This window comes from Chelmon rostratus, chromosome 1 (assembly GCF_017976325.1).
Source record: "Chelmon rostratus isolate fCheRos1 chromosome 1, fCheRos1.pri, whole genome shotgun sequence".
NCBI classification, from domain to species: Eukaryota; Metazoa; Chordata; class Actinopteri; order Chaetodontiformes; family Chaetodontidae; genus Chelmon; species Chelmon rostratus.
Window position 1 is genome coordinate 18,361,759 of NC_055658.1, and position 14,317 is coordinate 18,376,075.

Sequence of the window (14,317 nt, forward strand, 5' to 3'; positions counted from 1 at the left end):
TCTTACCTAGCTCAGTGGTGAACTGCTGTCCAGTGGTGTCCATGTCTCCTAGCTCTCCATCCACTCTGTCCAAAGGCAGTCTATGTGACCTTGCTGTCCTGTACATGAGAGGCTCCATCTCTCCATTTTGGAGTCCATTATGAGGAACCCTCACTGGAGGAGCAAAGTGAGGTTCTCCCAGTGGAGGAGCCTTGTACGTCATGGCTAAAGCATGTTTCCCAGGTCCTACACCCACCTTCCTCTGCTTCTGAGTGGGTCCTGACCCTCCACCTCCAATCCCTAGAACAGCTCCTACTCTAACCCCAACAGCTGGCCCACAAGTCCTTTTCTTCTTTCGGGCCTCAGACCGAGCTCTGGAGTTTTCAGTAGCAGGTGGGTGGCTGGTGATGAGGGGCTCCTGGCGACTTTTTGGAACTCTGGGTCGTTTGTGTGAGTGCAGTTTCAAGCTGTTGAACTGGTCAATGAATTCCTCGCAGTGCAGCAGGTGGTGTTCTGGCTCCCATGTGTCCTCCTTACTTCCATAACCTTTCCACCTTATCAGGTACTCCCACTTACCCTTCTTGTTCCGCCTCTTGTCAACGATCCGCTCCACCTGAAGGCAGCACACAGAGGGAAGGGCAATTAGACAGTATTTTAATGACTAAAACAAATCTAATATATAGACTAACTAGAAACAAAACAGTGCTGTGTTTAAGAAATGAGGAAAAATAAACAGTATGTACTGCACTGATAAACTGATCAGCACAAAAGTTCACAGTGCTTTTGTATGTTGAATCATCCCTAAAAACAAAAAATATTGAATGCATCCCACTTGTTTATCTATGAGCCTAAATTAGAATAGAAAAATAAGAATCATGGACCATTTGCTCCTGCACAGGTATACTGACAGGCAGAAGCTTTCTGAGTGGAAATGTCTGCTGCAGTGTGCTTTTTAATATTACGACCTGAGGGTGTCAAGGTCAAATTTTTCAAATTCTAAGCACTGTGGCTTTAACTTTTAATACCTAATGAAATTAAACAAAATGTATATCAACAGAACCTTTAAGTGACAAACAGTGAGCTTGTTTTGTTTCCTTTTACATTAACATTTCCGGTAGAACGGATTCGCCGTGACAGATTTTATGACACAATTACAAAACTGAGGCAATCACTTTGGGTTTTATAAAAAAGCTCAAGGCTTGGAATGATGCCAGTCTGGCAGATGGTGAAACTAACAGACAGCTGAGAATTGTACGTCTACATATAATCAACTTATTGTCTGCACAAAGGCAGGAATGTGCCACAGGTAAATTTTTAACTATATGCCTGCTAAAATACATAAATACACAATATATGTGTGCCCTATTCAATTCTAATACAACTCAAAAGGTCTGAAGCCCTTCATATGATTATATGCTGCTGAATATCAGGGCCATGTGGGAGTGCATGGCCCCTGTTGTGGGTGTATTTCATGGTCTAGCACCATACACATCTGCATTATGGGTCTGGCAGCCACAGCGCTGAACATTTCTGTAAATATTCATGATCCCCAGAGGATGAACCCCCTTGTTCTTGCTGTGGTTGGGACCTCACCATGTGGATGAACAAAGACAGGCCTGCAGGTAAAACCAAAAGCATAAACAAAGGCCACATGAGAAAGAACAAAGGACCAGCAGCAAAATCACGTCAGGCATGGCAACTCACACCTGAGTGTAAGATTCGGGTTCAAATCCTGGTTTCCCATTGGATGAGTCCCACCAGAACTAAGGGGAATCTCCGTGACGCAGCCATGACATCATCAAGGATATAAGAATCAATGCCCCCCGCTCCACCTCGCCTTTCCATTGTGATGTGAAGTTGCTACAGGAGGTGTACCATTCTCAGTCAAACGTTTGCACTTTAATTAGCCTAGGCAACAGTCTTTTAACTCTCTGGAACCACAGTAATCCTTCCCTAAGCGACCTCCAGGAAGCATCTTCTGTCTGGGCAGGGACAGGTTGATGCTAGTTTGTTACTGTAAGCTTCACTGCTGTATAAACTGGTCTGTATTGTTGTGAAATTAATGGAGCCCCGAGTCCTGTTGCTGCTGTTTGAGATACCTCGATCATTGTACTTGCTGCTTGTTTAAGTGCGATTCGCTCACTGCAGTGATTGCTGTCCCGCGTCATCAGGATTTGTTTTGTTTTGTGTTCGTTTTCTGCCACCACTGTAAAGCCACCAAGCTGCATTTATCTGTTAAAAGACCAGAGCCACAGCTGACGAACTGTGAGCTAAGTTCTCATGTCGGGTTCTGTGATAAAGAGACAGTTGTTGTGTCTTTCTGCAGGAATTAAGATCTCTCTTTTGCTTCGCTGTGAGCAATCTTCCCTCTTTTACTAACCCACACACATACATGCACATGCCTTTACAGGCGTTCACACACACACCTTAAAGGTGCAGATAGCTTTAGTACAACTCAGAGCAGCTCCCCCCGCCATCTTGTAAACATGTCCTTCATTGTGCTTCTCATCTGTCTTTGTCAAGCCTTGCAGTCTTGAACCCCATGTGACGCTTGTGCTTCTTTGGAGTTGGACAATAGATGTTTAGTGACTGAAGGATTATTGATTGTTGATCAATATTGCTGAAGTTAAATAAACATTATTGTACATTTAAAGAGCAGTTGTCTGTGCTATAACTTTCCTGATACAGGTCTGAAACGTTTGCACTTTGCCACTGCTTAACTTCTTTTAAAATGTTGTATTTTAACTTGACTTAATGCTTTCTATGTATTCTATTTATAACTATATTTTATTACAATCATCCAGTGGTTTAATTTTCCATCTTATGTTATGCATTGTCTTTATTTTCATCCATACTCTTTATTATTTCTATTATTATTATTATTATTAAGTGGGTTTCATTCTCCATCTCATCTTACATTCATTTCCTATTGCTGTTTTTATGCTCATTCTTTGTCTTGTCTATGTGAAGCACTTAGTGCATGTGACTTTTCTGTTGTGAAGCACTTTGACCTGGAGTTCTTGTATGAAAGTTGCTATAAAAACAAAGTTTTTATTTCTTTTTTTATTTTATTTTAATTATGTGTTATGGGAGCAGCTGGTTGTGACAGCCAGTGCTGGTATTTAACCATCCACTGTTCATCTGATAAATGTAAAAAGGTATTTTAAACATTGGCATTTTAAGTGAACAGCCCTAATGTGAGACTGTATCTACCGTTGGTTATTGGTTCCTGATCTCAGGGTGGTGCCCTGTTATCATTAATCAATGTTGATAGTTTTATTGATATTAATGCAGTTATTGGTGTCAAAAACCAAACCTGCTCCTACCAGATCCCATCACTGTGATGGCACCATCAGGCCAAAATTTCCACATACATACATCTGCATATGATATACTGTACTAAAACCTGCTGCTTGGATTTTCATTTGAATTGACTAAGCATCTTCAATTTTATATTAACTGTACATTTTGATGTATTTTTTAATAATTATATTTTGACACATTGCCAGGGAGTGTCAAATCTTAAAAAAGTACACTTTGTGACATATGTCAAGTTTAAGATATGGGCAAATTCCCTGCAGAAGAAAGATAAGAGACCAGAGTGGAGCTGAGATGAGCTGCAAGCGGCAACCATGAGCAAAACTTAAATATAAGCTTTTTCAAGGTCAAAACAAAACTACAAAAGCCTGTTTATTTTACAGTTATATATAGTATTAGGCACGCAGAGACCATAAACCATCAGCAGATATTACTATTCGACACAGGCACTTAATTATGTAAAGTAGCTTAATAAACCCAGTGTAAAAGGTGAAGAAGTTCGACAAATTCTTAGCCAACTTTATTGGCTTTCTTTTTTCTCAGTAAGAACAGACAGAAGAAAAAGAACCCAAGATCTCCAGTTCAGTGGGAGAAAAGAACATAGTTTGTGAAATTACATTAATTGAATAAATCCTAAATTATATAACACCAAAATACGCATTTTAAGATGAAACTTAGTTGTTGCAGAAACAATAGAGCAGTGTCATTTTCAATCAATTGCGAAAAGACTATGATTGTGTCATTTACAAACTTCACACAATGTGTGTGTGTGTGTGTGTGTGACTAATCACTCAGATAATAACAGTGTGAATCATTACTTTGCAATTCAATTTGATTGCATTCAACTTGATTTGCAATTCAGAAGATGCTGGTAGAACTCAAGGTGAAGGCCCTGTTTTAAACAGAGAAATATGTTGGCAGACAAAATGACTACAGACAGTTTATACTATTCAAATGTTTAATGTTCATTAATTTAAGGTAACTTCTGCTGGTTTTCTTTTTCCCAGATGTGGGTGAAAACTTGTAGAAAAGATTTTGAGCTGAATCTGGTTATTCTATTGTTTGTTTGGCTCTATAAAAATAAATCTCAAAACATCTCTTCACAAATACAATCAAAATAAAACACTGACTACAGGCTGTGCAATGAGAGAGGCATGAAAGGGTGAGGGGAAGAAAACAGGAGGCCTTAACCATTTTTTTTAAATATCGTAAAAACGACAAAATTCAGCCACCACAAACAGCCTCATCTCATTATAACAACAAAACATCACTGTATCTGTCGGCATCACTCAAAATGTACAAATCAACACCTGTACCACGGTGACACATCTCAGATGTATAACATTCAGGTTTTGGTTGGATATTCATGCATCAGGTTACTCATCACTGCCTTACATGGGTGTACCTTTACATATGACAGGCTCTATAAAAGCAGTAACATCCTCAGGCATCACCTACGGCTCGTCTGATTTTACAGCAGTCACTTACTCTGAAGACAAACGCTGAATGCAGCCTTTTGTCTTTGACTTTAAGCATATGGGAAAAGACAAGAAAAAGTTTTAGAAAGAGAATGTTGAACAATACTCAGGACATTTAGGACATTTAGAAGACCTGTGGTTTTGGGAATGATGGAAAATGTTTGGAAGGTTCCATCAGAGGCTTTAGTGCAGCTGTGGTGATAACTGCTCATCATGTTCTCAGATGTGCTGCACACATTAACAGGAGGAAACAGCCTTTGATGTGTGAGCCGCAGGGGTGTCACAGAAAAGAACAGACGATTAGGTTGCTTACAGTCCCAAACAATGTCACACTTAACAGCATCGCTGAGAGAGGCACAGACAGAGAAAAGAAGAGAAGGAAAGAGAAAGCGTGGGGTAGATGTGTGTACACAGACCGGAGAGGTTTAGAAACTCTTGATGCTGAAGTACGAGCTGGCAGAGAGTAAGGGCATGCCATCCTCCGACTCCAACCAGTACGAACACTGTGTTCATCACACGCCGTGTATAAATTCTGACAAACAGTCAGCAGACACATTGGCATGAGAAACAAACAGCAAGACTATGTTTACATTAAGCCGTTAATTCTCAAACTGGCATTTTTGCGGAGAGGTCTACCCACAGTGAAAGATGGCAAAATCTCTTTTTCATCCTCTTTTCAGATGGCAAACAACAAAACTGTGAATCACAGCCAGCATGTGGTAAGTGGGACAGAAAATACAATTCTAACTACAGGCAGCCACTATACAACAGGGAACAGTCTCTAACCTGACAAAATCTGCATAAATACAGGTTATGACAGCAGCTGTGAAGTGAGTTCAGCTATACTGACTTTTAAAATGAACGATCACATAGATGGATAGAGGTGAAATAGGAGAAGACAAGATCATATCACACATGTTTTAGTCTCTCTTTACTGGTTACTAGTCAATTTTAGAATTTATTTCAACAGTTTGCTGTTTACCTTTAAGGCACTTCACGGTTTAGATCCAAGTTATACTGCTGAACTACTGCCTCAGATGTTCAGGCAGGGTTCTGCTGGATGTTCCTGATTCCCGGCTCAAGACTAAAGGAGGCCAAGCCTTCGCAGTCAGAGCCCCTCAGCTCTGGAGCTCCCTACCTGAGGATCTGAGGCTGCAGAATCAGTGACATCTTTCAAATCATTTCTCAAAACTTATCTTTTTAAAAAAGCCTTTTATTGATGCACACTCTGCCTGACACTCTTATTCATTCCCAACATGTCTTATGTTTATTATTATCATCATCATAGTTGTTCTTATCTTTATTGTTGGGTATTTTATACCTTTTTATTCTATATTATACTTAGGTTTTAACTTATTATATAATTATTACATTTTTTTAACCAAAACCCCTGAAAACATTCAGCTCAATGCAACAACCATCAGCATCACAGCGTGATTGTCCAACTTCAATTTAAAATACTGTAATTTATTGTCCTTTAATACACAGCAAAATTATTACTATCAATGAATTGAGCATGTTTACAGCAAGCCCAAGACCATTTAGTTTCAGTAGTCTTCATGTCAGCGTGAAGAGGGAAACCTCGCAGTGAGACAGAATTCAAACATCACTACAGTTTAGTTGAATTACCGAAACCATTTTTTTAAGTAAATAACAAATATGACTATTTAAACTCCCCAATATAAAAGTGCATCTCATCTTGCATTGCTACATACTGTTCAAATTTTGACCAATAGTACAAACCAAAGATGTGTACACCCATGCTTTTACAATGCAAAGCATGATCCACGCTGGAATAGACAATTTGGCTGGGTTCACTTTTGGTTTCACTGTCAAATGAATATTTTAAATAAATGACTTTAACTTGGGGCTTACTTAACCTAAACCTGTCTAGGTGTCAAGTGAAATGGGTGACCCATTTCACTTGACACCTAACCAGACAGTCCCAGTGCTGAACCTACACCACTATTATGTTTGTTTGTTGTTTTACGGCCGCAACTTTACTGTTTCGTTTCAGTTTCACCACTCTGATGGCATTGTTTTTTGGCCACAGCAGGCAGTTGTTTTCAGTGAAAAGGCTCAGATAAACTGACTGTACCCCATCCGTCCAGCACCATGTGACATACGGACAAAGTTAGTGACTAGCTGGTGGACACAGTGGGGCATTTGACAGCGTAAGAGCCAGATATTTCCTGAAGGAGTCAGTGAATACCAAAAAGGAGCTAAAAGGAGAGTCAATAGGTGGCCAGAAACACGATTCCCCATGAATGTTAATGTCACTCCATGTGTGCAGGACGTGTATATAGGCAACTGTTTGCTAACACATTCATAAGAACAACTTTCTAAAGCGATAATATCTTGTGTTTAAAGCTTGTTGAGCTTACCTCAAGAAGCCAAATAAACAATTAATTCAGGTTTACATCTTTTGTTTTCTTATGTTTATAATGAAGTCTCCAGTGCCCATTTGTACGATAATCAAAGCTTCTCCTCTTTGCTGCCCAAGATCACCACCATCTCTGCCATTTAAGTAAACATTCTGCTTGTGGTCATTAAAGTTAAATTGGACCACACCAAAGGTTACTGCTTTAGTGTTGGCCTAAGGTGGCGTGCATGGTAGCAGCATGTCTTTCAGGACACAATCTGTTGGAAACAGAGATGGGTAAGGTGAATCATGGCCCATTATGAATCCTGTCTCTCACCTGAAGAAAGGTGATCTGGGGGGTTACAGACCAAGCCCTAGACTGGAAGAATTATCTCCTGTGAAGGCATTATCTGTTTTGTAGTCAGACAGATAATAATGCGTGCAATACAACTGCAATGCTGCATTGACTGGCCTTGAGTCTTTCGGCTGCTATCAATTCAAAATGTACACACTAACTTGCCACTTTAAGACTATTGTCAAGGCTAGTGCAGAAAGAACTATGTGTCTAATCCTGTTTGGTGAACAATGGCTGCTCCAGAAACAGACAACAAAATGGACATGGAAGGAGGAAGTAACTCTGTGTTAAGACGTAATAACAATAAACACACCCAAGCTGGGGATCCACTGAACAATGAAGAATTCACTAATATAGCTTTGCCACTGCCAACACTATTTCTTCTTATGTATGTTGAATTTTCCTTGAGATGACAACAACCAACAGATTGATTTCAGTGTTTGTTAAAGGAAAAACCTCAACCTTGCAATTGGATTGTTTTTTTTCCCTTTCTTCTTATTTGGGTGTCTAAACCATATAATAGTTTCCTTTCCTAATCCAAAGATGTCCCAATAATATTCAAAACCCATTGTAAACTTTGACACTGAACACCTTGATAGTAACTTTGCTTTATTACTGACTCACTCCTTGAGTTATTAATTGGAAAGTGACTCATTAGTACGCTACCACTGCACTATAAATGGATACCTGCGCCATAGTTATCTAGCCCTTGCATCTACTAGAAATCCAGCTTCAGGTGAAACCGATCAAAATTGTGCTGGATACCATTAGAATCTGCTTGTACATATGTAGGTACATTAGTGTGAATATTCAAGTACTGCCTCTTTCATATTCACTTCAGTGGGACCTGACATCGCCTATTGTTTTGGTCAGAAATGGAAGATGGCTGGAAAGTTTTAACAGAGGGTTTAACAGAGCTGTGGCTAGAACTGCTTGTCTTTTTCACATATGCTTTGAGATCATTAACAGTAATAAACAGCCTTTGATGGGTGAGCTGTAGGTGTCACTGAAATGAACAGGAGATTCATATGCTAACAGTCCCAGACAATGTCATACTTATCCATATAAAAGCATTGCAGAGACATATGCACAGAAAAGGAGAAGGAGAGTGGAGGAGGTAGATAGAAGGGCCAAGCTGCACACACAGACCAGAGAGGTTTAGTAACACTTAACGCATAGGTATGAGCTGGAAGAGTGGAGGTGGGCAAATCCTCCCTCAGATTCCTTTTCAGCATCCTCCAACCCAAAGCTTAGAGAGAAGAGCACAAAATGGTCTGACAGGGATGTCAAGATACATGTGTAATGCACATGCTGACATCATTTTTGGGTGTGGTCAGAAGTGTGCTCTGTAGAAGTGTGCACCTGTAACCACACCCAAAAGTGATGTCAGGGTATACATCATTACACACCTGTCTTGACATCCCCCACAGACCACACACCGCACTAAAACTACGTTATTGTGTCTTCTCTGAGCTTAGTGATGTCACAGAAATCCCACTGCTGAACAGCGTCCATGAGCCCTCCTTCACTCGCCGAGTGGATCTTGGAGAGCAGAAACAGTCCCAGTCCAAGAGGTGAGTGCATAAAGAGCTGCTGTCTGAGGTAATCAGGCACTGAACACACACAGATTGCAGCCGCAAAGTCAATGAAAGCCACACTGCACATTTGCACAGCACAATTTTCTTAGTAAATCTGGAGTCACAGCTTAGTTTTAAGAAAAATGCTGCTGTTAGCATGCTCACATGCTAATAAAGAGAATGCTAACACACTGATGTTTAGCAGATATTCATTCACCAGCTTAGTTTAACAGGTTAGCATGCTAATATTTGCTAATTAGCACTGGACTTTTTCCAACAAGGGTCATTTCAATTTTTGTAGAACATCCTTCAAGGGTCATAGTAAATTATTGAACACATACATCACAATAACCTCTTCAATGGCTCAAACTGCCTCTCTTTGGTGAATGATGGTCAGATGGTCGTGATGATGATGCTCCTCGTAGCTGGTTTTCCAGGTTTGGGTGAGTCAGTTTTGAGCAGAACTGACTTTTTCCAAAGAACTGTTAGTAGGTTGTTGCTTTGCAGCTCAGTGATTTCATGGTGTAGGTTGTCAGGCACATCAACTGGTTCCACGTTAAAAAGTGTAACAAATATGTTCAGTTCTATTTGTTTACTTTTCATGTCCTGAATCCTCTCACCAAACGCCTGAAGGAGTTCTCACACTCAGCAGCATATTCAGATGTCATAGCAGACTTTTGTTCTTGCAGAGTAGTAAAATGCAGTGTTTCCTCTTTCCAGTGGCAGTTGCCACAGCTTTAATTTCACTTCAAATGATTTCATATTTGAAAGCAGAGAACTGAGAAGCTGCTGGAGCCTGAGGTTCAGCTCTGAGAGGTGCAAATCACACAGACACTTGCCATCACTGAGTTTCCATGTAAAGTTTTTCTTCATCTCTATGAATCATTCCAGGCAAACTGACACTCTGGAACAGTTTTACTTTGTTTATTGTTCGCAGCTTCACAGCAGCAACAAGGCTCTCCTTCACAAATTCTCCTTCTGAATGAGGGTTTAGATTTTCAGCTATTAGCTCTCTCACCACATGGTCTCCTCATTCTGAGGACTGGATCCTCAGGATCCAGCATCAATATGGTTTGGTTTTGCAGAGATAACTGTGTCAAGGTCAAGTTTCAGTGCACGCATAATGTTTTGCCATTAAACCTGCCTTTAGAACCCCGTCTCTGTCAGAATGTGGTCTTGTGAAAGCTGCTTCTTAAACATCCAAATTCTGCAGAAGAGCATTAACTTTATCCAAGTGCATTTGTCCTTGCAGCACATCCAGTTTAGCATGTGTCTGGCTGTAATGATGCTCGAGATTAGCCTTTTTCATCACTCTGAGCGTGAACTGTTGACATACTGGCTTGCCTTTTACTTCAAGAAAAAAATAACCGTTCGTCCATTTCTCTTTGAAGGTGCGACACTTCACATCTGCTTTAATTTTCTTGATAGTTGCATTGAGCACGGATGTGATATCTACACATTAGCCTACAATTTTATGGTTTTTTTTTAATTACTGAAAAAAGCAATTGCTGTCTAGAGAATTTCTCTGTGTTTATGAATTGCCTTGTGGGCCAGATCTCATGGGCTGTATATGGCTAGGAGGCCAGAGGTTCCTCACCCCTGTTCTATGCACTTTGACCTTTCATCCACATACAAATGTAGTTTTAGGTCACTGAAAATGGAGCTACACTCCTATGACACAGACCCTGCTGCCAACATCACTGGTTTTGGACAAGACCTGGTGGCAAAATTACAAATCGTGCTATGGAGAAGGCATAACCTGCAAAAACAAATCACCTAGTTTGAGCTATTGAGAGACTCAATGTTTAAAAGGGTTAGGTATGATTCACAGAAGTCACACAATAACACAAACTGATCAAAGCAGACCTGCCGCTCCTGTGTTCTGCAAGGTAAAATGACTGTTTTTGTCAAAGGAATCTGGTTTGGACCGTGGCTTTGGAGAGAGATTAATGGCTTCAGTTCTCATCAGAGAGATCTGTCTGACAGCAAGTTAATGCAATGAACACTCATTATAGTGGGACAGACAGGCTGGGAGGATTTGTTATAGTGGGACAGACAGGCTGGGAGGACTGGTTGTACTGGGACAGACAGGCTGGGAGGACTGGTTGTACTGGGACAGACAGGCTGGGAGGACTTATTATAGTCGGACAGACAGGCTGAGTGGACTCGTTACAGTAGGACAGACAGGCTGGGAGGACTGGTTGTACTGGGACAGACAGGCTGGGAGGACTTATTATAGTAGGACAGACAGGCTGGGAGGACTGGTTATAGTGGGACAGACAGGCTGGAGGACTCATTACAGTAGGACAGACAGGCTGGGATGACTGGTTGTACTGGGACAGACAGACTGGGAGGACTGGTTACAGTGGGGCAGACTGGCCGGGAGGAATGGTTATAGTAGGACAGACTGGCTGAAAGAACTCGTTATATTGGGACAGACAGGCTGGAAGGACTCGTTATACTGGGAAAGACAGGCTGGGAGGACTGGTTATACTCGCACTGAGAATGGTCAAGTAAAGAAGTTGAACCAAAGACAGATTGTGGACAACTTTGCGGTGCACAAGGCTCAGAGGATGACTTTCAGACAGATGAGTAGCCTACAACAACTACAGGGAGGAACATCAACAACCACTGCTCGGTTGCTTAGCAATGAGCCGTTGTGTGCACGCTATGCAGTGTGCAAAAACTATGCAGCTCTCTTTGTTTTAATTTGTGTGTTTGTGGCTGCTGCACTGTGGGGTTTATATTGTTTACACATCAACATCTCTGTGCTTTGGTGATGTTTTATTCTGCTGTTAAATTGGCAGTTATTTAATTTCTGTGGCCTAGTAACGCTTGTTGCATCTGCTCTGGTGTCCACAATTTTATTAATTGTTGATCATTTAATATAGTAATATTAAATGTTATCTAATTGTTAGTTTGTCCTCTTTTCTGGTGAATTCTAGTGAGGCTACTGGTTCTGGTCAGGCCAACTAATATTTTGGAATTTAGCATTCGTCTTTTCAAAGACAATCCTGTCCCAAGTTGATTTGCTGTTAGGTAGGTATTGTGCTTATTTTCATGCATAAAAAGTCACCAGAATGCAAGAAATAAAGTGTTTCATACTACATTATTTCCTGGGGGAGAACCCCAAACCTCCAGCATAATACTGGGTCCCTTTGTGGCCCCTGATTTAGAAAACTCCTAGATATACCACTGACGTTAAGATAAAGTTCCTCTAATAGATGTCTGATGTTGGCTGTAAATAAATCAACAAAAAAGTGTTGAAGAGAATAGGAAATCTCACTCTTGCAATACATCTATACAATTTTTAAACAAGAAGTTATGCTCTATAGACAATAATGTTCTTCTAATGTGTGCATCTATGTTCAAGTGCTGAATTTGTTCAGTAAATAAAGCAGTGAGCATCTCTGAGCAGTGCTTCACTGCATTTGACAAAGGGGGCAGGACACAGGACTTTATCCATGAGTTTGCAAAATATGCTTTCACACATTACTTCTCAGGTGGTTTGATGCCATCATATCTGTTCAATATAACTCGCCAGTTTACTCCATTTTCCACTACGGAAGAGATCAATGGCCTACTTTACTGATCAATAAAGCATGCAATAGATAAGAGTGACAGTGCATTTTACGAACACCCTCTCTGGAGCACAAGGCACAGCCTGCTGCACTTTTAGACTGAATAGTCAGACATTCACACAGTTCATTACAGGTCAAATATTTAATTCTTTTCAACATTGCTGGACATTGAGCAGGTCACTGACTGCTCATCTCAAAGCCTTTCAGCCCAGGCCCCATCTCATTCACTCCCCAACATCTTTTTTCAAGATACAGATTTTTTTATTTATTTATTTTTAATCTCTGGAGCTCTAAAGGTGGCTAATGACCAAAACCCACACTTCATATCTTTTCAGGAACCTGTGAGTGATGTCAAGATGTTCTTCTTCATTGAAAAATATCCAGGCTTATTCTCAGCTCATCAGGTTTGCTGGATTCGTGTGAAATGAGTGACTCCCTCTTGTATAAATGTGCTTAGAGTCACCTTGTTTGGGTTTTTCTATACATATAAAAAAAGAACATTCAAGAGCGTGCTCACACAGATACTATATCTCTTGAGTTCTTCTCTCTCACTTAATACAACACCGTCATGACAGTCCTACTCATCAATTTCCAAAACATAACTACACCAATACAGAATGACACTGAACTGATAAAACGGCCTCCTCTTTTCAAACAATCTCCTGTACATTATCATCAAACAAACCCCTTCTCCATAACATTATTAGCTAGTTTATTGATGCCGGCACGCCAAACATGCAAAGACTCCTCAAAATGATTACTTAAACCCATAAACCCCGACAGCTGACCCTATTCTGCATATATTAAATGTTTATTTTGGTCATTTTTGAATAAAAGCTGTGTAGCACAAGCAAGCTCTGGTCAGCTTCTCAATTTTGGCCACTCTAAAAAAAACAGTCACACATGGAGCTTTTGTCATGTCAGTAGGAAAACAAAGGGCCACGTCTGCCAACACTTTGTCAGAAAAATTAATTATATTTTGTGGGTGATAAATCACGATAAACCAGTAACCTGTTGGTACAGGTTGCCACATGAGACACATTTCACATCGCACCAACTGCCTTGCAACTGCATTCTTAATCTAGCAGCCAAACTTTAAAACAAAAGTACAATATTGCTCACTACTGCTTTACTGATGTAATGCTGCAGTCACAAAACGACGCATTCCAAGCCAGTGGCTGACGTGAGTGGTATTTCCCACTCTGATGCACACAATTACTAAACGGCATGACCTGAACGCAGCACAAAATGGACAGGTTTTGCTAACCATAACCCAATTGAAAGAAACACTATTAATGATGGAGAAATTATGCTGTTAAAATCTACATTGTAATATATTGTAAAAGCCAAAGAAAGGAAGAAAATTAAACTGACAATAGCCAGAACCATTAACAGAAGGGGATGGGTGTGGGGAAGGACAGATATACTAATATGGACTCCACGGATCCTGTTTTTGGCAGCACTGTGCTGCCATATTCCAAATTAAATGTGTTTCTGGGATAAAGCGCACTAATATAAAATTATTAGTTAGTGGGCCAAACTGTAAAAAAAAAAAAAAAAAAACAGCTCGTGAAAATGCTATTACCAACTCATTCTCACTTATTTATTCTATTGTCTTCTAGCTGATCCTGCTTGACTCATCAGACATTGTTTGTCAGTGCTGCCAG

The 14,317-nt window shown here is 40.3% G+C and overlaps 1 protein-coding gene across 1 annotated transcript in view; it reads right to left on the reverse strand.

The window, feature by feature from the left end:
- The window catches only part of LOC121607992 (chromodomain Y-like protein 2), a 32,475-nt gene that overhangs the window by 17,082 nt on the left and 1,076 nt on the right, over window positions 1-14,317 (reverse strand). The window contains exon 2 of the mRNA XM_041939083.1: window positions 7-592. Coding sequence (XP_041795017.1) covers window positions 7-592 — 586 coding nt within the window. The remainder of the gene's footprint in view (window positions 1-6; window positions 593-14,317) is intronic.